General features: G+C 45.9%; 2 protein-coding genes across 3 annotated transcripts in view; one reads left to right on the top strand and one right to left on the bottom strand.

Moving 5' to 3' along the window:
* The window catches only part of TMEM234 (transmembrane protein 234), a 29,322-nt gene extending 14,341 nt beyond the window's left edge, over nt 1-14,981 (bottom strand). Inside the window, exons 1-4 of one of the 2 annotated variants that reach the window (XM_073551980.1) lie at nt 14,814-14,981; nt 8,633-8,699; nt 8,460-8,552; nt 7,693-7,771 (exon numbers count right to left, since the gene is read on the bottom strand). In XM_073551980.1, coding sequence (XP_073408081.1) covers nt 7,767-7,771; nt 8,460-8,552; nt 8,633-8,699; nt 14,814-14,981 — 333 coding nt within the window. In that variant the 3' untranslated portion in view covers nt 7,693-7,766. The remainder of the gene's footprint in view (nt 1-7,692; nt 7,772-8,459; nt 8,553-8,632; nt 8,700-14,813) is intronic. The other variant, XM_073551979.1, reaches the window with a different exon arrangement.
* Nucleotides 14,982-15,056: 75 nt separating this feature from the next.
* The window catches only part of EIF3I (eukaryotic translation initiation factor 3 subunit I), a 33,189-nt gene continuing 26,967 nt past the window's right edge, over nt 15,057-21,278 (top strand). Inside the window, exon 1 of the mRNA XM_073551977.1 lies at nt 15,057-15,192. Within this exon, the coding sequence (XP_073408078.1) occupies nt 15,190-15,192 (3 nt within the window). The 5' untranslated portion in view covers nt 15,057-15,189. The remainder of the gene's footprint in view (nt 15,193-21,278) is intronic.

Below are 21,278 nucleotides of genomic sequence, written 5' to 3' on the forward strand. Positions count from 1 at the left end.
TAGAGCTACCACTTTAGATGTATTCATCTTTAGGCTCATGTTTCTATGTAAAATACCTTATTTAAGGTCTTTTTCCTATTGACTTACTTCTTTCTCCTTTTGGAGTATTTCAGGAGCCTTTTACTAACATGTGTTTATGTTATATTACTGTAGATGGGCTTCATTGAGCACATGTATGGCATATAGGGCTTCTTCCATGTGGCCCTCTTGATGTGTATTTATGTATACCATTGGGTGATGTTCACACCTGTTTGTTTCTTCTCCTTGTTTATGCTATATGGGCTTTAATAAAAATTCATTGCACTTATTTTCATTTTTGATGCACTTTATTTCCTTGTTTTTGGGTATTTATGGTATTTAGGAAGGGCGGTATATAAAGACCTCTTTTGGACTTCTGTGTGGCCACAGGTCTGAGAGAACGGAGCCCTAATATGAACACTGACCTGTCTGATGTAAGACTGTTGCGTTTTATGGTGTATAATAAACCACATAGACTGTTTAAATGGAAAGTGTTCCTGTGTGCCGTGAATCTGCTGCCAAGCGAGTGTTCCCCAACACTAACAATAAGCGCTACCTTAATATAATTTTTGCTTTTTTCCATTCTTTTCAGTTAGTGTTACTTTTATTAGGGTTCGAGTTTGCTATGTGCACACGTTGAGCATTTGTGCTTGCAGAAATTTCTGCATCACTTGGCAGGAAAAATGCTGCAGCAAAAACGTGTTTCTTGCATGCGTTTTGATACAGCAATGAAGGATTTTTTTTTTTTTTTTTTTAAGATATTTTAAAAAAAGCTTTGTAATGTAATTTCTTAGTTCAACACCACCTTTTTCTTGCTTATGCTGTGTCATCAGGACTTGTTGTCAGCATGTGTCATTGACACCTAGTCCTTAGTAATGAAAAGGTGTCAAACCGACATCCTCATTACTAAAATCGGTACGTAAACACACACACACACTATCACCAGCCTATGTAGGAGCGTTATCAGAACGAACATACATAGTCTGTAACCAGACAGCAACTGTTAGGTTTAAAGAAAAAAAAATAAAAAATTGCGTGGTCTCCTGCATAATTTTAATATCCAGCAGATGGAAAGACGATGGCTGATGTTAATAATCTGGGAAGGAGCCAATAGCTATAAAGGTTCCCAAGCTATTAAGATCAGCTCACAGCTGTTTGCTTAGCTTTTACTGGTTAGTTTACAGGGGGACCCCAGGAAAAAAAAAAAAACATACATAGGGACCCCCTATAAAATCTAACCAGCAAAGGCTAAAAGGCTAGGCAGACAGCTGCGGGCTGATATTAATAGCCTAGGAAGGGGCCGTGGATATTGGCCCCATCCCAGACTAATAACATCAGCTCTCAGTTGCCCCAGAGAAGGCGCATCTAAAACATGTGACAAATCTGGCACTTAGCCTTGCTCCTCCCACTTGCCCTGTAGTGGTGGCAAGTGGGGGTTCATATTTGTGGGGTTGATGTCACCTTTGCATTGTCAGGTGACATCAAGCCCACAGGTTAGTAATGGAGAGGCATCTATAAGACACCTATCCATTAGTAACCCCATAGTGACATTTCATATTTAAAAAAAAACAAAAAAAAGAACACTGCAAATATTCAAAGGAAATTTACTGATCCTATGCACAACACTTCAGGATTGTCATTGAATTAGCTTGCATCAGGATTCCATAGCGTTTTTGGCCCATTTCCGAGCGGGAAAACCACTGCAAAAATGCATCAAAAAAAGCACTCAGCTTTCTGCTTAGTTTTTTCAAAAGAAAAATAATTTTTTTTTTTTTAAAGAACCTCATCCACGACTACCACAAAAGACTTCAAGCTGTCATTGATGTTAGAGGGGGCAATACACAGTATTAAGAAATGGGGTTTGTAAACTTTTTATCAGGGTCATTTGGATGTTTCGGGTTCTCATTAGGATTTAAAAAGAGAAAACACAGTACTTTGACAATAAATGGCTTCACCCAACCACTAACCATGAGTGGAGAAAAAGGTTTGGTGTTATCATTCATATTCTCTGAAAAAAAGCAAAAATTCTGCCGGTGTATGTAAACTTTTGTGCACCACTGTATGTGTCTCTAAAAGAGAGAAGCTGTTCTTTCCACTTAAGAAAAAGGTTTTTGATGAGGGAACACCTTCATATAAAGGAGGTTTTAAAGTGGTTGGCTTTGCAACCCTAAAGCAGAAAGGAAGTTTTCAGCTAAAATGAAGGATCTATAGTGATCAGAAGAGATGGGCTATTTATATCTGTGAGAAGAGGAGTTGCAAAAGTAGGAAAACCTTTAGGATCATCTAAATGTCTGTGAACTTCTACAGTTCTACAGTGCTCAACTGCCATGTGACAACTGAAATGTTATCCAGTCAGCTGCCTTTAAAGGGAACCTGTCACCCCCCGCAGGCGTTTTTAAGTAAGAGCCACTAATGCTGCATTCTGTCAAGGTGGCTCTTTTATTTAGCGTCCCTTCCACCGCCAAAATAATAGTTTTTAAAATTGGTCAGACAGACCTGATATTTGTCAGGGGGGCAGGGCTTCCCCCCCGGGACACAGACGCCTCACATAAATCAGTCATGTCCCGCTTTTGAATTTGGCACCGCCTCCTCAGCGTTCATTCCTTTTTCTTGCACCTGCGCTGTAATATTTTCAGTGGTGCAGCAGGACCTGTGATGATGTCAGCACCATGTGACCAGTAGGGGCGGAGCTAAGCAGGGCAGCAGGCATGAGAAAAAGAAATGAACGCTGAGGAGGCAGCGCCAAATTCAAAAGCTGGACATGACTGACGTATGTGAGGCGTCTGTGTCCAGGAGGGAAAGCCCTGCCCCCCTGACAAATATCAGGTATGTCTGACAAATTTTAAAAACGATTTTGGCGGTGGAAGGGGCGCTAAATAAAAGCCACCTTGACAGAATGCAGCATTAGTGCTGCACATGGTGGCTCTTACTTAAAAACGCCTGCAGGGGGTGACAGTTTCCCTTTAAAAAGAAGGCCAGAGAAGCTTATTTGGTCACTGGATAGGGTTCACAAGGTCTTGGTCAATAAATATGAATAAGCAACATAAAAGAGGAGGGCGAGACAGAAAAGAGGGCGAGACAGAAAAGAGGGCGAGACAGAAAAGAGGGCGAGACAGAAAAGAGGGCGAGACAGAAAAGAGGGCGAGACAGAAAAGAGGGCGAGACAGAAAAGAGGGCGAGACAGAAAAGAGGGCGAGACAGAAAAGAGGGCGAGACAGAAAAGAGGGCGAGACAGAAAACCAAATAAACCTTCAGTGGAATTGCAGAGACAGACCATGGTGTTACTGTGTACCTCAGGTGGTACAGACCTTAGTGATTCAAAGGTGGCAAAAGTGTGCTGCTGAACAAAAAAGGCCATCATGAAAGAACGTCAGTCTTCTCATCCAGTGGTTCAATGAGAGACAGCACATCAGATAGAGGCAAGGTAGTGGCTCTGAAGAGACTAGTGACCTGGGGAATGACAGGTGGAGGAACAGATCACAAAAGCCAACTCTGCTGCAAATCCAACAAAAGTCCTTTGGTCTCCTAGAGGACGACATACTTCTAATGGGATATTAGCATTTCCTGGTGAGGCAGTCATTGTGCTGTCACTGCAGAAGAGATGAAACCTCCCGACGCATCCTTAACATGCAAAGTGTCTTTTACTGTCTGAGTGAGGTCCTGCATGGCTGAAGCCAGCTTGGTATTCTGCTAGAATTTAGGGCCAAAGTCAATAGTCTCCCCTGAGGATTCCAGATTAGCAGGATGTCAAGCCATCTGGTGCCTTGACGACGCTTAACAGAGGGGGGTCTATGGGAGTATATCTTTATTCATATTATGGGAGTTTTTGAGGGAGGTGAAGATCCATGGTAAGTAAAGATAGTATGAGTGGCAATCTTGAAAGGCAAACACTTCAAATATTCCACCTGAACTAATTAATTAGAGTAACTTGAGGCTGGTCATGGAGCTGCTTTCCTACCATGGGAATCTAAAGTGGCCCTGATCAGTTAGAAGGTAAGGCAGTGAACACAGTCGGCAAAGCTGACCACGTGCTAACAAACTAATAAATTAGGAAAGCCTGCAATAAAGGCTGCCTTGGGGATTACCCTGGAGGAGGGGAAGCTGCCCAGTTACCAACGGACTTAGAAAGAAATGGGTGCAAGACGCTACCTATCGTAACCACGAGGAGGACTAGAGTTGCTTTCTTCTGCAGGCAGAAGATGATCAGACAGGAGGAGACGAATTGCCAGGAATTAATCCCTGAGGAAGAGAACTAGGAAGCAAACAGATGGAAGAAAAGGTTCTTCACTTTGCCCAACAAAAACTTCAAGAAGGTGCAATTAGTAGTAAAGGACTTGATATCTGACACTCTCTGAGGTAAGTGGGCTGGTGGAAAGCTGAGGACAGAAGCTGTGAGGGTGGGATGAAGATTGAGGCCTAGCTGAAGGATGAAGTAGATGTTCACCTGGTGACCAGGCATAGTAGTTGGTATGATCGGCCCTGAAGGCAGAGGAGGTCCAGAACAAATAATGAGGACAAGAGGGGAGTAGTGTCACAGAGGTCCCTCCCCAAAGGAGCAAGAACCCCTTGAAAGTGGCACCAAGAGTGGTAGGAAGGGTGGAAAATTAGGTGAGAAAGAACATAGCAGCAGCAGGAAAAGTATCCAGACCGCAGGTAAGTGGCTGAAAGGGAAAGGGGAACCAGTTAAAGAAAAATAAAAATAAAAAGGAGAGACAGAAAAAAAAAAAAATGAGGAACACCCAGAGGGGCATCTCAAATTGGAAACAAACCCTTGGGAAAGAATTAGAAAAGGTGGGGAGATGGATTAATACAGGGAGTAACGCACCCATGTCTTCAAATGCAAGCCTGTAATTCACCACTTCAGTGGCCTCACAAGATTGTGAGAAGATCGGCATTCCAATGTGCCAGCAGAAAGGTACCTTACTGTGGAGGGTACATTATGTCTTCCTTGGGATGATGGCAAGGAAATAAGGGACAGCTATGCTGTTATCAGAAAAAATAAAAACAGGTAAGAAAATACAGCAGAAATGAGACAGATTATGTTGGCTTCCTAATGACGTTAGGCTAAAGATGAGTAGCCTAGTGTCCGAGGAGAGGGTATAGCAGAACTTGGCAGAGTCAGTTTTTCATATAAGTGAAAAAACGTTGGCACAACTCAAGTATAGGTGGTGCACAAGTAGGGGCCCAATCCGTAATCACTGGTATATAAACTTGGCACACACACGTCTCTGTTGTGGACACGAGAAGTGGTATTTTAATAAGGTATAGTACATACAGTTAATGACGTTTCGGTCTTATGACCTTCATCAAAGTACTGAAAATAAATAGATATCGATTGTTTACCAAAAAATAAAGTATATACAACAGAATACTGGGTACATGAACAGATATAGTAATGTATGCCGTAAAACATCATACAAGATAGCACGCGGGCAGTGAAAAACCATATAATGCTGAGGATTACAATGAAAAGAGCAGGTAATAAGAAAAATGCACATACCCCTGTATTGTACTGAACGCCTTGAGTGTGTGAGCAAAAGCCTGTGAGGACAGATCAGTGAGGCTGTGGTAAATATCATCACTAGTGCCAGAATATGTGAAAAGGTAATTTGCAAGCCTTACCACAAAAATATGCAATGGAATGCTTATAGCCACTCTCCTGAGGGTATAAAAAAGGACCACATTGTTACATGCAGTGCCCCTGGAATTGTGAAAAATGCCGCAAAGGAATGAAGCGGTGTATTACCGATCCTTAGGTGCACAGTGCGTGTCTGAGCTGTGAACGCGGCGTCCGCCGTTTGTTCTATGTGCTGGCTGAAGCATGGTCCGTGGTTTCTTATATAGAGAGAGGCATTGCCTATATAAGAAACCACGGACCATGCTTCAGCCAGCACATAGAACAAACGGCGGACGCCGCGTTCACAGCTCAGACACGCACTGTGCACCTAAGGATCGGTAATACACCGCTTCATTCCTTTGCGGCATTTTTCACAATTCCAGGGGCACTGCATGTAACAATGTGGTCCTTTTTTATACCCTCAGGAGAGTGGCTATAAGCATTCCATTGCATATTTTTGTGGTAAGGCTTGCAAATTACCTTTTCACATATTCTGGCACTAGTGATGATATTTACCACAGCCTCACTGATCTGTCCTCACAGGCTTTTGCTCACACACTCAAGGCGTTCAGTACAATACAGGGGTATGTGCATTTTTCTTATTACCTGCTCTTTTCATTGTAATCCTCAGCATTATATGGTTTTTCACTGCCCGCGTGCTATCTTGTTGTATGATGTTTTACGGCATACATTACTATATCTGTTCATGTACCCAGTATTCTGTTGTATATACTTTATTTTTTGGTAAACAATCGATATCTATTTATTTTCAGTACTTTGATGAAGGTCATAAGACCGAAACGTCATTAACTGTATGTACTATACCTTATTAAAATACCACTTCTCGTGTCCACAACAGACGTGTGTGTGCCAAGTTTATATACCAGTTTTTCATATAGTGACAGCTTCCTTGTAGCAATAGTCCACCAATGCTATAAGCAAGAAAAAGCAAGTTAAATGCAAACTTGCCTATACCCAGTTCTTACATGAAATTAACCCTTCCAGCCATTGGAGCAGTGCAGTGAGTTATTACGGTCACGGTGTACTACACTGTAGAAGCCTGTCTTGTTGTTTGAGTGAAATCCAGTTGAAATTGCATGCTAATTAGTTACAAGTGCTGTGGGTGGGCATTGCATCTACAGCTCCCTTGCCCTCTCTCCCAATTTACTGCCTACTTCTTATCTCTAAGGCCGGATGCCCACGATCCGGAAGTAGCAGCGCTTTGGAAGCAGCATATGTTCGCTGAGTCCAAAGCGCTGGCTTCTATTGATCGCAGGTGAATCAGCATGTGTTCACTGAATCGTGCGGATTTAGCATATTCAGTACATTCTATTGATGTAATGAATTGAAATGACTGCTGTAGTTTAGAAAGATGCGCCACATGTCAGTATCCATGGGTGACCCGCAGGCGACTATGCACGCAGAGTGGACATGGGATTTCTTGAATCCACTGTGTTGTAACAGCTGGCGGCTGCGGATTTTGGGACCCGGTCCTTTTGTCTGCCGATATTCACACATTGAGGTCAACTCTGTCATATGGTAAGGTTTTTAATATTAGACAGCGTAGGACCTTCCCGATCAGGGCACATTGACGATGATGGGATGGCTTTTATGCTATTTTTGATCGAAAAAAGTATTACTAAGAATCCTAAGTTATTTAAATGCACTTGCTTTTTACTCATTTAGTTACAGCAGGGTTTTTTCTCATTTTGTTTCTTGTAGGTTTTGCAGCATCAAACCTGCAGCTAATCCGGATCATGGGCATATGCCCTAACAGGTTAGTCATGTTTCAGTGACCTGACGAATCACATACATGAGGCAGGCAATGGGCAAGGAAAAGGCAGAGAAGCAGGAGAGCTATGAGTGCAGTGCCCACTCACGGAGCACTTGCAACTCAGTAATGTACAATTTCAGCTATGGAATTCTCTAACACAGGAGGCAAGGTAATGATTTACTCAGTATTAAAACGCCTTTACGTACATGACTTTCGATTAGGGTACAAAATCCTGATTATAGGTTCTCTTTAAAGGGAATCTACCACATCCAGAAACGCTCACCTGCAGATATGAGGTCATCCACAAGTGACTAGGGTTTCTTTACATGGCAGCATCCCTTTAAGTGTTTTATCAAGTCAAGCTGTAATGAAAACATAAGCGGGAAATAATAAAAACAAGGCCTAGACATACCGAATTTTTCGGACTATAAGACGCACCGGACCATAAGACGCACCCCAATTTTCAGAAGGAAAATAGGGAAAAAATAATAATGTGTCAAATGGGGGTCCGTCTTACAGTCCGAATTCAGCTTACCTGGGAAGGGATCCGGCACAGGTGGAGGAGTGGTCACAGGGGTCAAGGCTCGTGCGGTGGCGGCTCTGTGCTGGAGCAAGTTGGCTGTGCTGGGGCAGCTGGGCTGTGCTGGGGCAGCTGGGCTGTGCTGGGGACGGCGCATGCGCAGGTTCAGATCTCGTGCCGAGATCTCGGGGGGCGAGATTCAAATCTCGGCAACGAGATCTCGAGACGAGATCTGAACCTGCGCATGCGCCGTCCCCGGACCGACGGCCATCTTCCCGCCGCCCCTGCACCGGAGCACAGCCCGCTGCCACCACCGCACTACAGAGCCCCGCCGCACCAGCCACGGACGGCTGTAAGTATATTGCAACCATAAGACGCACCCCCCACTTTCTTTAAAAATTTTGGGGGAAAAAAGTGCGTCTTATGGTCCGAAAAATAATGCAACAACTTGTGTCCAAGCCATGTTTCTTAAAAAAAAAAAAAAAAAAAAAATCATCAATATTGCAATAGAAATTACTCCAGTAACTTACCCATTCCTCCTATGTCTTCTCCTAGGATTTTTCCAGTTACCATGGTAAAAACCAGTGCAAGAGAATTACATACAGGTACAGCCAGTGACAGATCTACAAAGTAGTAAGCAAGTATTAGGAAGGGAGTGATAATATTGTACTGATGACAGTGAAGTAAATCTTTTACAACATACCTGTTGAAGCCAATGTAATGTAGAAAACCAATGATCCACTCTGGTTCAGCAAAAATGGAACCACATACTAAAATAAAACAATAAGAGTATCCATTGATACATATGAATTACTATATAACACTGGACTGTTTGAAAATGATTCTCTGCACTTGCCCTGTGAATGATGTAGGAGACGTCACCTATATCAATCAGAGGAAGTGGGTAGGCACAGGAGGGGTGCCTAGTATGGCCCATCAAACTGCTCAGCATTCATTATCATGCAGTGCAGAACAATTTCACTTTTACAGTTATACAGGGCAGGTAGGGATTAAAAAAAAAAAAAAAAAAAAAAAAAAGACGGTTTGCATGAAAGTGAAAGAAGAGTTTTATAACAAGGCGATGTACATGGAGTAAAAATCTGATTACAAAGGGTAACAACCTGATTACAAGTTCCCTTTAAATGTACTCATACCAACAAGATTACTCGTACCCATAAAACAAAACAATTCTAGACAATCCATAAGAATATGATGCTTTTTTTTCCCCCGGAGCTGGTGTCAGTTTTATTATAATTCTGAATATCATACTTGTATACTTCACAGCAATTGCTGCTGTGTTCATATCAGCATTTTACGCTGTAGACAGATCACATACCGTATATTCCATGTTTTTATTTATTTTTTTAATCTTTTTCTGATTTGTCCATAAAAAGGTTTACTAGATTTTTAATAAATTGCTCCCAAAAATAAAAAAAACCCAGTTGACCCAAAATGACTATAGGGATTACTATTATATTTATAATTATCATACTCCCAATAGGGAACTTTATAGAACTAGTGCAGAGGAAAGCAGAGCAGATTCTGCTTAGATTTAGCCAATATCTTTCATATGTATAACAGCGTACGGAAGAGTGTGCTCACCCATGGTGGGCACACTGCAGACATTGTATTCAAATTTGGTGAGGTAAAAACAATTTTTTTGTACTCATCGTAAAATCCTTTTATCTGAGCCACTCATTGGGGGACACAGACCATGGGTGATATGCTGCTCTAACTAGGAGGCTGACACTAAGTTAATACAAAGGAAGTTAACTCCTCCTCTGCAGTATACACCCTCATGCTGGCTCCAGGAGAACCAGTTCAGTGCAAAAGAATAACCTCTTAACAACCGCAGATAGGCCTTTTAATGGTGGTAGTTAAAGGGAATCTGTCCCCCCTTTTTTGAGATATCATAATGATATCATTCAATTGTTTGTCACATAAGGATTCTTAGTACTTTTGCTTCCCCCTGACAACGCACCTTTCATGCATAAATACCTTTTTTTTTTATATCGGTTCAGATGTATGTAAACTGCCACGGTCCGTCCACTGGGCGGGGCTTATTCAACTGCTCCTCCCTCCCTGTCTTGCTCTACATAAGAAGAAATGCGTAGAGCAAGGCAGGGAGGGGGGAGCAGGTGAATAAGCTCCGCCCAGCGGACCAGACAGCGGCAGTTTACATACATCTGAACCGATTTAAAAAAAAAAAAAAAAAAAAAAAAAAAAAAAAGGTATTTATGCATGAAAGGTGCGGGGTCAGAGGGAAGCAAAAGTATTAAGAGAATCCTTATGTGAAACACAATTGAATTATATCATTATATGATCTCAAAAAAGGGGTGGCAGATTCCCTTTAAGGGTACTTAAACCACAGCGCCATTAATTAATTTAATTAGTTAAGAAGTGTATAGCTCCCCCCAGAGTCAGATTTTCTCCGGGGTCTCGGCTGCAGGTGGCAGCTGAGACCCCTCAGAACATGATTCGGGTCTGTTTTTAACCAACCTCGCTTTTGTGATTGCCGTCATTAACCATATAACGGCGACTGCAAGTAAAAAAAATTCGGAATTTTACTTTCACTTTCTCTCTCCTCTGATGTGATCGCACATCAGAGGAGAGAGAAACAGGGTCCCCGACCCCCCCCGGTCGTCCTCGGGACCTCCTGCCTCCTCTGGTGGGTGCCGCTATCTGGGTCCGGGAAGAAAGTGGCGGGCGTATGCGCAGTGCGCCCGCCGAATCTGCAGGCTGGCAGATTCCATTCAATGTACATTTTGATTACTGTGATAAACCCTATCACAGTAAAAAAAAAAAAAATAGTAAATAACCCCAACTTTATTACCTCCTTAGTGAGGGAAAGAAAATGAAATAAAGAAAATATATTTTTCCATTAGGGTTAGGATTATGGTTAGGGGTGTGTTGGAGCTAGAATTGAGGGGTTTCCACTATTCTAGACACATCGGGGGGGTCTCCAAAAGCGACATGGCGCCACCATTGACTCCAACCAATTTTGCGTTCAAAAAGTCAAATGGTGCTCCCTCCCTCCCGAACCCAGATGTGTGCCCAAACAGTGGTTTATCCCAACATCAGCATACTCAAGACAAATTGCACACCGACTTTGGGGGTCTAATTTGTCCTGTTACCCTTGGGAAAATAAAAAAAATTGGGGTCTCAAAAAAAAAAAAAAAAAAAAAAAAAAAAAAAAAAAAAAAAAAAAAACCTTGGGGGGGGGGGGGGGTCTAGTTTCCAAAATGGGGTCACTTGTTGGGGGTTTCTACTGTTTAGTTACATCAGGGGCTCTGCAAACGCAATATGAACATTCCATTCCCTGCGTGGGGAACGCCCTTATCCGGAAGAGAGAGTGGTAGTGGACCAACCCGGATTGGTGCGAAAGGACCGAAACCGGATTTGTTGCTGATGCCAAAGAGGACACCCAAGCCTTGCTGGGGAAGAAATCTGCTCTTTACTCTCGAAGCATCAGAGATAAGCTGATCGAGCTTCTCTCCAAATAAATGGCCACTCTGGTAAGGAAGAGATGTCAGTTTTTGGACGCAGAGTCCGCTTTCCACTCTCTAAGCCATAATCGTGTTGGCATTTGCCGCTGATCGTGTAGCGCAGCTAGCTGCATCCAAAGAGGAGTCCAGGAGACTATTGCTTTAGCTACCCCCACCGCATTATATGGACAGAGTACTGAATCTGATGCCTCAAAGACAAAGTGAGCCAGATTCGTTGATGGGTCCATGGGACTTTTAACTGAGGATCCATCCGGCCAGAAGGGTTCTGGATGCCAGGCGAGATACTGGCGGGTCTACAGCAGGATATTCAGCCCAATCTTTCCGCAGAGCAGCTGAAAAAGGGTACCTCGCCTCAAGAGGCTTCTGACCTGTGAGGTGTTTATCTGGTCGCTCCATGTGCCGGTTAACTATAACCCGAACCTCCGGGTGAATGGCAAACACTGAATGAGGGCTTGAAGGACAGTACGTGATCTGGGACAGAACCAGAATTTTCATCAACTTTCAGAGTCTGGTTGATGGCCTCAATAAGCGAACCCACTGTTTTCTGGAAGTCTGCCGAGTCCAGATCCAAGACTCGTCTTGTTCACTGCAAATCTCTGGTGAGGGAGAGCAAAAAACAGAGCTCACAGATGCCCAGGCACATCATTGCTCAGGTAACGTACTACGGATCCATTTTCTAGATACCTGTACATTTCTAGAATACTTGCAGCCCCTGCTAGCCGACGTCTCCCATGTAGGAGAGGATCCATCTATATCGGTCCTGCGAATGCTCCGATCCAGAGGGATTCAATCTCTTTGGCCAGAGAAGCCAAGGATTGGAACAGTGACGAAGCCCAATCAGGGGAACTAGGTACAATGGGATCGTGGCGGAAGGCTCCTGAGCGCATTTGTGGTTACAGGCTTTGCACAGTGAAGACTGTAATAGTCTTATTAGACTTTTTGGGAGCTTTGGACTGGGACATGGTTCCTTTAAGGCCGGAGAATACTGCAGGGGGATTCTGCAGTGCCTCCATACCTGGATCCTGTATCCCCGAAGTCCGCGTTGAATTAGCGCTGTCCTCGGCGCTGAATACCATCGGGTCCAATGCAGCAGCCGCTTCTGGATGCCAGCTCGTGTCTGGAAGCGGCAGAATGAATATGGCCACCGAGAGTATGCTGCCAGTGCTCTCGTCCTGGACGAGAAGCGCCAGAATAGTGGGGGGAGTCGCCAGAGCGCGTCATAGCGCGGGCGGAGCCTCTGGAGTTGCGGCCTACACAAGGCCAAAGTGCCGAACAGGGAAGGAGACCCCCTGTAGCCAAAACGCGGATCTGCTGGTACCAGCGCCGCCCAGACCGCTGTGCAGAGCTCTCCAGCCGCGGCACTTACCAAAGAAGCTGCCAGATGGCAGAGTACGCAGCTCTATCCAGCAGGTCAGAAATATAGAAACTTCATCTGCTGTTTGGACGGTGCAGGGATAAAGAGGAACCTTCAGTCCACCATCCCTTTAATAAGGAGGTGGAGAGTGACCGTCCGCCTCCTTGCATTATCCGCTTTAACAGTGGTGATGCAGTGAGGGCTGCACGGACGCCAGATTTATTATATATTTTAGGAGTCGAAGTCGGTCCATTTTATACCGACTCCACCAAAATGGGCTCCGACTTCACAGCCCAGCTGGTCAGGTTACTTTATCAGCTTAAAGCACCACTCCATTGGGTTTCTTTTTCAGCGCTTTCTGGGGTGGCGCTTTAAGTGTAAGTCCCGTGCTCTCTAGTCACCCTCCGTCGTCTTCAACGTTTTGCGGTACCGCTCCGGTCCTGTGGCAACATCTTGTGAGCGTAACTTCTGACTGGCCAGAACTCAGAAGCTACGTCATGAGCTTTCAATGCGAGTCTATGAGAACCAGAACAAGGCTTTCATAGAGATGTATTGAAAAGTGACCTCCGGTATTCTCCTTGAAACAATGGAGCTGCCAACAGGTCACTTTTCACGAGAGACCAATGCTAGAAACGATGAAGGAGCGGCAGACGAGTACGAGACGGAGGATTACATTTAAAACACCACTCCATCAGGGCAATATAAAAGAATGATGGAGTGGTGCTTTAACAGAAGCTAAAAAGATTGAACATATGAAAGCAAAGTGGTTTTGACTCTACATTGCTTATGATCAGTCTTTTGAGCATTTAAAGCTTTATTGGACAGGTTGCGGAGCAGAGCCACGTGAAAAAACGTTGTGTGCAAATACCTTTAAAGCGAACCTGTCAGCAGTTTTGGCCGATATAAGATGCGGCCACTGCCTTTCAGGGCTTCTCTACAGCATTCTATAATGTTGTAGATAGGCCCCTGGTCCGACCTGAAAGATAAGAAAAATTAGTTTTATTAAACTCACCCGGGTGGGGGGCGGTCCGGTGCGGTCCAGTCCGATGGGTGTCGCAGGTCCTGGTCAGAGAGACCCAGTGAGAGACACCGGGAAAGGTCAGAGAGACCCAGCGCCTGTGAACTGCAGTACTTTGCTCTGCCCTCAACAGGGCAGATAAGAACGCCTGCCCTGGGGCGCGATGCCAAGGAGCCATAGAGCAATAGAAGGGCAACAGCGAAAGAAGATGGGAGGCACCGGACCTGCAACACCTATCGGACCGGACCACCCCGGGGCGAGTATAATAAATTTTTCTTATCTTCCAGGTCGGATCGGGGCCTTATCTACATCATTATAGAATGCTGTAGATAAGCCCTGAAAGGCAGTGGCCGTATCTTATAGCAGCCAAACCTGCTGACAGGTTCTCTTTAAGGCTTCTTTCACACATCCGGCTTTGTGTCTCCGGCTCCGTGCGGCGAAAAGCCGTAGGGGCGGATCCGGGATGTGCCGGAGACACTGGATGCCTGTGGCGCTGGATACGGTGGCGCCCACATTTAAAAGAGCAGCGCGAGACTCGGAGTCTCCGCGCATGCGCTCTGAGAAAAACCTGTCCGGCGCTGTCAAAAAACGTTGCAGCGAACGTTTTTTGCAGACTCCGGACGGCTACTTTTTGCCGTATCCGGCAAAAACCGCATGCGCCGCATACCCATCCGGCACGGTGCGGCGACAATACAACTCTATGTGACAAAACCGGATCCGGTTGTTCCAAGTTTCGCCGCATCGTGCCGGATTCAAAAAGCCGGATGTGTGAAAGCAGCCTAAGAATCTAAATGCCCAGAGCAATCCACCAAGAAATGCTGGAAAATGTCAGCTCTGCAGTGTCCAGCATTGTGAATGCAGCTGATTTTTGAACACCAGCAGTAAATCCAGAATGGACAGAGGTGGCCACATTTTTGTGTGTCATGGTTTTCACGCCTCTGGACGTTACCAGTTTCTCTGGTGAAACTTTAGGGAGACACCTCGTTATTAGCCCCTGGTGTCTCACCCTGTAATTAGACAGCAGGAACTTCGCCTCATACAGAAGTCTTCGCACTCTCCCTTCAACTTTCACAAGTTCAACCCCCTCCGCTCCTCTTCTCAGGAAGGGGTTGGTGGCTCCCCAGAGTATGGACACAACCAGCAGGGACAGCACCTCAGAGGCAGACAGAGGCATGAGGAGCCGCAATCCACTGGTAGTCACTGCCGGTAAGCAACGTATGAGGCGAGGCTACCGGACCAGAAGCATCGCTTCCCTGCTGGTGCAGTATGCTGACGTCATCTCCGGCGCAGGGACCATAGAGAGCCGGAAGTAGATACTCTCTCGTCCCCACTTCCGGGTCCTTGCTACACGCGCCTCGGTGCAGCCGGCAGCAGCGTCTATCATGGTGAGTGAGCGGAGACATCACGAGTTCTCTTTTATGGAGGAGACACTCTGGACGGTTCCCGGTCCCCTGTATGTCAGGTTCCCACAGCCATGACACCCGCCGTATGCGTGTCACAACAGCTGGAGGTCGGCTGAGGGCGCTACTGGAATTGTGCCGACACTGGGCTGTTCTCACAGGAATGATTGCGGGTCACCTATTTTCCCAGTGACCCTGCTGCACTGGGTGACATTGAGAGATCTCATTTAACCTTTTACTGGAAAGATGAAATCTCTAACATGAAATAACTACTTGATCACTTCAGGGTGCCAGTTAGAATAAAAATAAGGGCTCCTCTCCTGCAGCCAATCATCGGACACACTGATCTGCTGTGCTGCCGCTCACCAATAGTCGGTCAGGGCAGACGACCGCTCTGACAAAATGGTAGTCTGCAGCCAATCGGACACACTGATCTGCTGTGCTGCCGCTCACCAATAGTCGGTCACAGCCGACGACCGCTCTGACAAAATGGTAGTCTGCAGCCAATCATCGGACACACTGATCAGCTGTGCTGCCGCTCACCAATAGTCGGTCACAGCCGACGACCGCTCTGACAAAATGGTAGTCTGCAGCCAATCATCGGACACACTGATCTGCTGTGCGGCCGCTCACCAATAGTTGGTCACAGCAGATGTCCACTCTGGCAAAATGGTAGTCTGCAGCCAATCGGACACACTGATCTGCTGTGCTGCCGCTCACCAATAGTCGGTCACAGCAGACGACCGCTCTGACAAAATGGTAGTCTGCAGCCAATCGGACACACTGATCTGCTGTGCTGCCGCTCACCAATAGTCGGTCACAGCAGATGTCCACTCTGACAAAATGGTAGTCTGCAGCCAGTCATCGGACACACTGATCTGCTGTGCTGCCGCTCACCAATAGTCGGTCAGGGCAGACGACCGCTCTGACAAAATGGTAGTCTGCAGCCAATCATCGGACACACTGATCTGCTGTGCTGCCGCTCACCAATAGTCGGTCAGGGCAGATGACCGCTCTGACAAAATGGTAGTCTGCAGCCAATCATCGGACACACTGAGCTGCTGTGCTGCCGCTCACCAATAGTCGGTCAGGGCAGATGACCGCTCTGACAAAATGGTAGTCTGCAGCCAATCATCGGACACACTGAGCTGCTGTGCTGCCGCTCACCAATAGTCGGTCACAGCAGACGACCGCTCTGACAAAATGGTAGTCTGCAGCCAATCATCGGACACACTGATCTGCTGTGCGGCCACTCACCAATAGTTGGTCACAGCAGATGTCCACTCTGACAAAATGGTAGTCTGCAGCCAATTGGACACACTGATCTGCTGTGCAGCCGCTCACCAATAGTCGGTCACAGCAGACGACCTCTCTGACTAAATGGTAGTCTGCAGCCAATCATTGGACACACTGATCAGCTGTGCTGCCGCTCACCAATAGTTGGTCACAGCAGACGACCGCTCTGACAAAATGGTAGTCTGCAGCCAATCATCGGACACACTGATCTGCTGTGCGGCCGCTCACCAATAGTCGGTCAGGGCAGACGACCGCTCTGACAAAATGGTAGTCTGCAGCCAATCATCGGACACACTGATCTGCTGTGCGGCCGCTCACCAATAGTTGGTCACAGCAGATGTCCACTCTGACAAAATGGTAGTCTGCAGCCAATCAGACACACTGATCTGCTGTGCTGCCGCTCAACAATAGTCGTCAGGGCAGACGACCGCTCTGACAAAATGGTAGTCTGCAGCCAATCATCGGACACACTGATCTGCTGTGCTGCCGCTCACCAATAGTCGGTCACAGCAGACGACCGCTCTGACAAAATGGTAGTCTGCAGCCAATCGGACACACTGATCTGCTGTGCAGCCGCTCACCAATAGTCGGTCACAGCAGACGACCTCTCTGACTAAATGGTAGTCTGCAGCCAATCATTGGACACACTGACCAGCTGTGCTGCCGCTCACCAATAGTTGGTCACAGCAGACGACCGCTCTGACAAAATGGTAGTCTGCAGCCAATCATTGGACACACTGATCAGCTGTGCTGCCGCTCACCAATAGTTGGTCACAGCAGACGACCGCTCTGACAAAATGGTAGTCTGCAGCCAATCATCGGACACACTGATCTGCTGTGCGGCCGCTCACCAATAGCCGGTCAGGGCAGACGACCGCTCTGACAAAATGGTAGTCTGCAGCCAATCAGCGGACACACTGATCTGCTGTGCTGCCGCTCACCAATATTCTGTCAGGGCAGATGTCCACTCTGACAAAATGGTAGTCTGCAGCAGGGGCTGGCTGGCAAGTTTAGGCCTGGGGGGCAGTCACAAAGCAGAGGCTCTCGAGTTGCAGCGGCTCAGCTTTAGCCGGCTTATTTCTGTATTAAAGCATCATAGGTTAAAGTCTTTAAACATAATGGTGGCATAGAAATGTTACCTGAATGATGCCTACTACATAGATACAGTGACGAAAACAAATTTCCTACACAGATACGAGAACAGAGCTTAGTACATCAATATAGAAACAGAACCACGCTTACTTCATAGATACTGGGACACAACAAAGCTTGCTACATAGATATCGGGACAGAACCAAGCTTACTGCATAAATATGGTACCAAAGCTGAGATTACTGCATAAGTACAGAAACAGCCAAGCTTACTGCACAGATACAGGAACAGAATCAAGCTTACAACAAAGATATAGTACTAGAATTGTTCTTACTACATAGATATAGCAGCACAAATAAGCTAACTACAGAAAAATAGGGACAGAATACAGTTTGAGTACAGACTCAGTTAGAAATTGCATGTTATTCTCATTTTACCAAACTCAAACAGCAAGTTATGTTAACAAAAGCTGAACACTACAAAAGGTATATAGTGAGTATATATAGTATTTTTGCACACCACCTTAAAAACAATCCCTCAAAAATAAATTCTGACTTATTTTTGGGATACTGTTAGGATTCGGCTGTTTCCACATGCTTTGAACTTGTCAAATTACCGCTCCATGTACAGTTTGCCGACATAAAATCATGCCAACCTGTTTCTCTTCTGCGCTTCTCAACTGAAGCAATGAGAGACGAAGAAGAGTAAGCTGGTGGCATGTGATTGTTTCTAAGCAATTAGCATATGGACCAGTAATGTAAAGAGCTCAGAGAGTGTGAAAACAGCCAAGTCCCAAGACCACATGCACATGGTGAATATTTGGTGACTTTTTTTTTACCTCAGTATCTGTAAGCCAATACCAGGAGTGGGTGATAAATACAGAAGTGGTGACGTGTTTCTATTATACTTTTCTCTGATTGTTCCACTCCTGGTTTTGGCTTATAAATACGGAGGTAAAATACTGACCAGATACTGAGCATGTGAACGTGGCCTAATAGTACAATACACAATGTTAGGAGTCAGAGTCAAATCCTACAACTGTAGTGGGCACCTCTTTAAGGGTAACTTGTCATCTTGAGAAACACTTTATCTGCCGACATGGGGTCAATCTGGAGGTAAATAGCGTTTTAAGCCCGGTTAGTTGGCTTTCTGGAAAAGCCCTTGTCTACAAGGAGAAAATTTAAATTCTCTCTGCCGCCTCTCCATTTCCTGTGATAGCATCTGTGCAAGGAGGTGTTGCAGTCACCGCTCACTACAAAGTGACAGTGCAGTAATAACTTCTTGCTCTTTGATTGTGACATCTTCCAAGGAACCCAAACTCAGGCTGGGCTTCATAGAATGACCAACATGGCAGCAACACATGGCCACTGTAAGGTAGCGCTCACGGAGTGCATTGGGGGACACTCACTTGACAGCACTATAACATACAGGGAGACTCAATTTCCTTAAAAGGTCTCCTGGGTTTATTGCTCCATATCCCCAGCAGCACAAACACAGAGTAGTCAGCCTTTAGGTCCGGCAACATAAAATAATGTCCATAAACAGGTCTTTGCTCCCTCAGACCCTGTTCACACACAGGGCTAGGGCAATGTCCGTTAAACATTCAGTTCCGTAGGACAGTACAGTCTCTTACTGACCGGGGTCAGTGCCACTCACGGTTGTCCGACCGTCCACTCTGGAGGTATCTCACAGACCTCGTTCCTCTGGTTCAGGAAAGCCAGCACTGCTTCCCCAGGCTGTGCGATATCCAGCAAGCAGGGTTGGCCTGGAGCCACACACAGGGGGCCTTCTACCTCCCAGGTCACAGACAACTCTGTAGTGTCCCAGCTGGACACATGGAAGTCTGTGCACAATCCAGACTCCCAATCTTCTCTCATGCGCTAAACACACCTTCATTATGTAGCTGTAACCCCACCCCCAGGTGAGGTATGGATCACATGGCTGGTCACCTGGTCATGACCTCACGGCAGGTCCCGCATATACCTGCAGGTCCTGAAGGAAAACAGGGGTACAGCCAGCACCCTCACCCAAAGGTGAGGTCATATGGTTAGCCTGACCCTCCCATCTCTCATAGCTACCCGGACCCAGGTGCACTAACCGTTATCTTAGTGCTCATGTGCACTAATAATAAAACACTCCGGGTTGCATCTCAGGGAGCATCCATCCCTGTGACGTATATCGGCCATTCACAACCCTGACAGTTATTGTTTCTGCATCACCACAGAGGGAACGCCTGTATGCATGACCTGGGGATCCCGTACAGCACCCCCTAGCTGTCACAGGGGTCATTGCATCACACCACCCATCAGCAACTTGCAGCTATATCACAGGGGGCTGATGGGAACTGGTGAGTGTATGCATCAGCCATCTAAATGCCACTGTTAGTGATTGACGAGGGCATTTAAATACTTAAAACAGCAACAACCGTGATCTCTGATCACTGCTGTTAAAGGCAGACGCCGGCTGGTAGCGTATCCGATGTCTGCCTGTATGGAGCAGGCTCAGCGCCTGAACCTGCTTTACAAAATCACATCCCTATGGTGACATAGCTATGGCAACATGCGCAAGGGGGTTCATTTCACTTGTCTGTTCCTAAACTTGGAAAGACAAATGGAATTCCCTAACACATGTGAAACATGAATATTTTTACACAACACAATGCACTATTACATACATGCATGTTAAAAAAAATACATACATTTCTGGATACACAAAAACCTGCAAAGACATGCACACACAAACATGAACACACAGAGGTATACACACAGATGTGCACACACACAGTACGCAAACATCAGTACATGAATACAATACCTCACCCACCATCAGTACATTGTGCATCAATTGTAATTTCAGGCCAGACCTGTATACAGTTGTATCGCATAAACCTGCAACTCCCTGTATGTCCTTAACAATGGTAATGAGATACTAGGAGTTGTTATCAGTCCTGATCAGACTGTGGACCATACAGGAACCACAGTACTGATGAGAGTTAGTATCAGAGATAAACATTTACATACAGGTATCTTTCTAGTGACATCTCTAATTAAAGTTCTCTTTCTTTCTCGCTTCATTGGGGGACACAGGTAACCATGGGTGTTTGCTGCTGTCGCTAGGAGGCTGACTTCCATCTTCGCCGTTGTCCTGCAGCACATCCCCACACAATGCCCTTAAAAATAAGTGCTGTTCTAATGCTCCATACTAAATATATCTGCCTTACGCTGAGCCCCTAAATAAATTGTTGCCTCTAACCATATTGCCTGCACAAAATATGACGCCACGCTCTGTCCCTCTAATGGTACATGCCCTCCACTCTGCCCTCTCCTTTCCATACTGGACCCTCATCACACTGTCCTCTCACACTGTGTCCCTTGTATACTGTGCCCCTCATCACACCCCCATCCTCAGCAGACTGTCCCCCCCCCCCATGCTACCCGTTTTTTATACCGCCCTTCCACACTACCCATTCTGCTCTGTCTCCACACACTTTCCTCCCTAAATACAGTCATGTCTCCTCACACCTTTTCCCTTAATAGTTATCAAGCATAATAAGTCTTTGGATGTGCACACATACATAGACATGCATATGCACACTGATATGTATGCAAACACACACACAGATACGCACGCAGACATGCTTATATACACTTAACACCCTCGCAACACCCACATAGACATGCACA

The sequence above is a fragment of the Dendrobates tinctorius genome, unplaced genomic scaffold (genome assembly GCF_039654945.1).
Source record: "Dendrobates tinctorius isolate UK_male_01 unplaced genomic scaffold, ASM3965494v1 ptg000183l, whole genome shotgun sequence".
Lineage (NCBI taxonomy): Eukaryota > Metazoa > Chordata > Amphibia > Anura > Dendrobatidae > Dendrobates > Dendrobates tinctorius.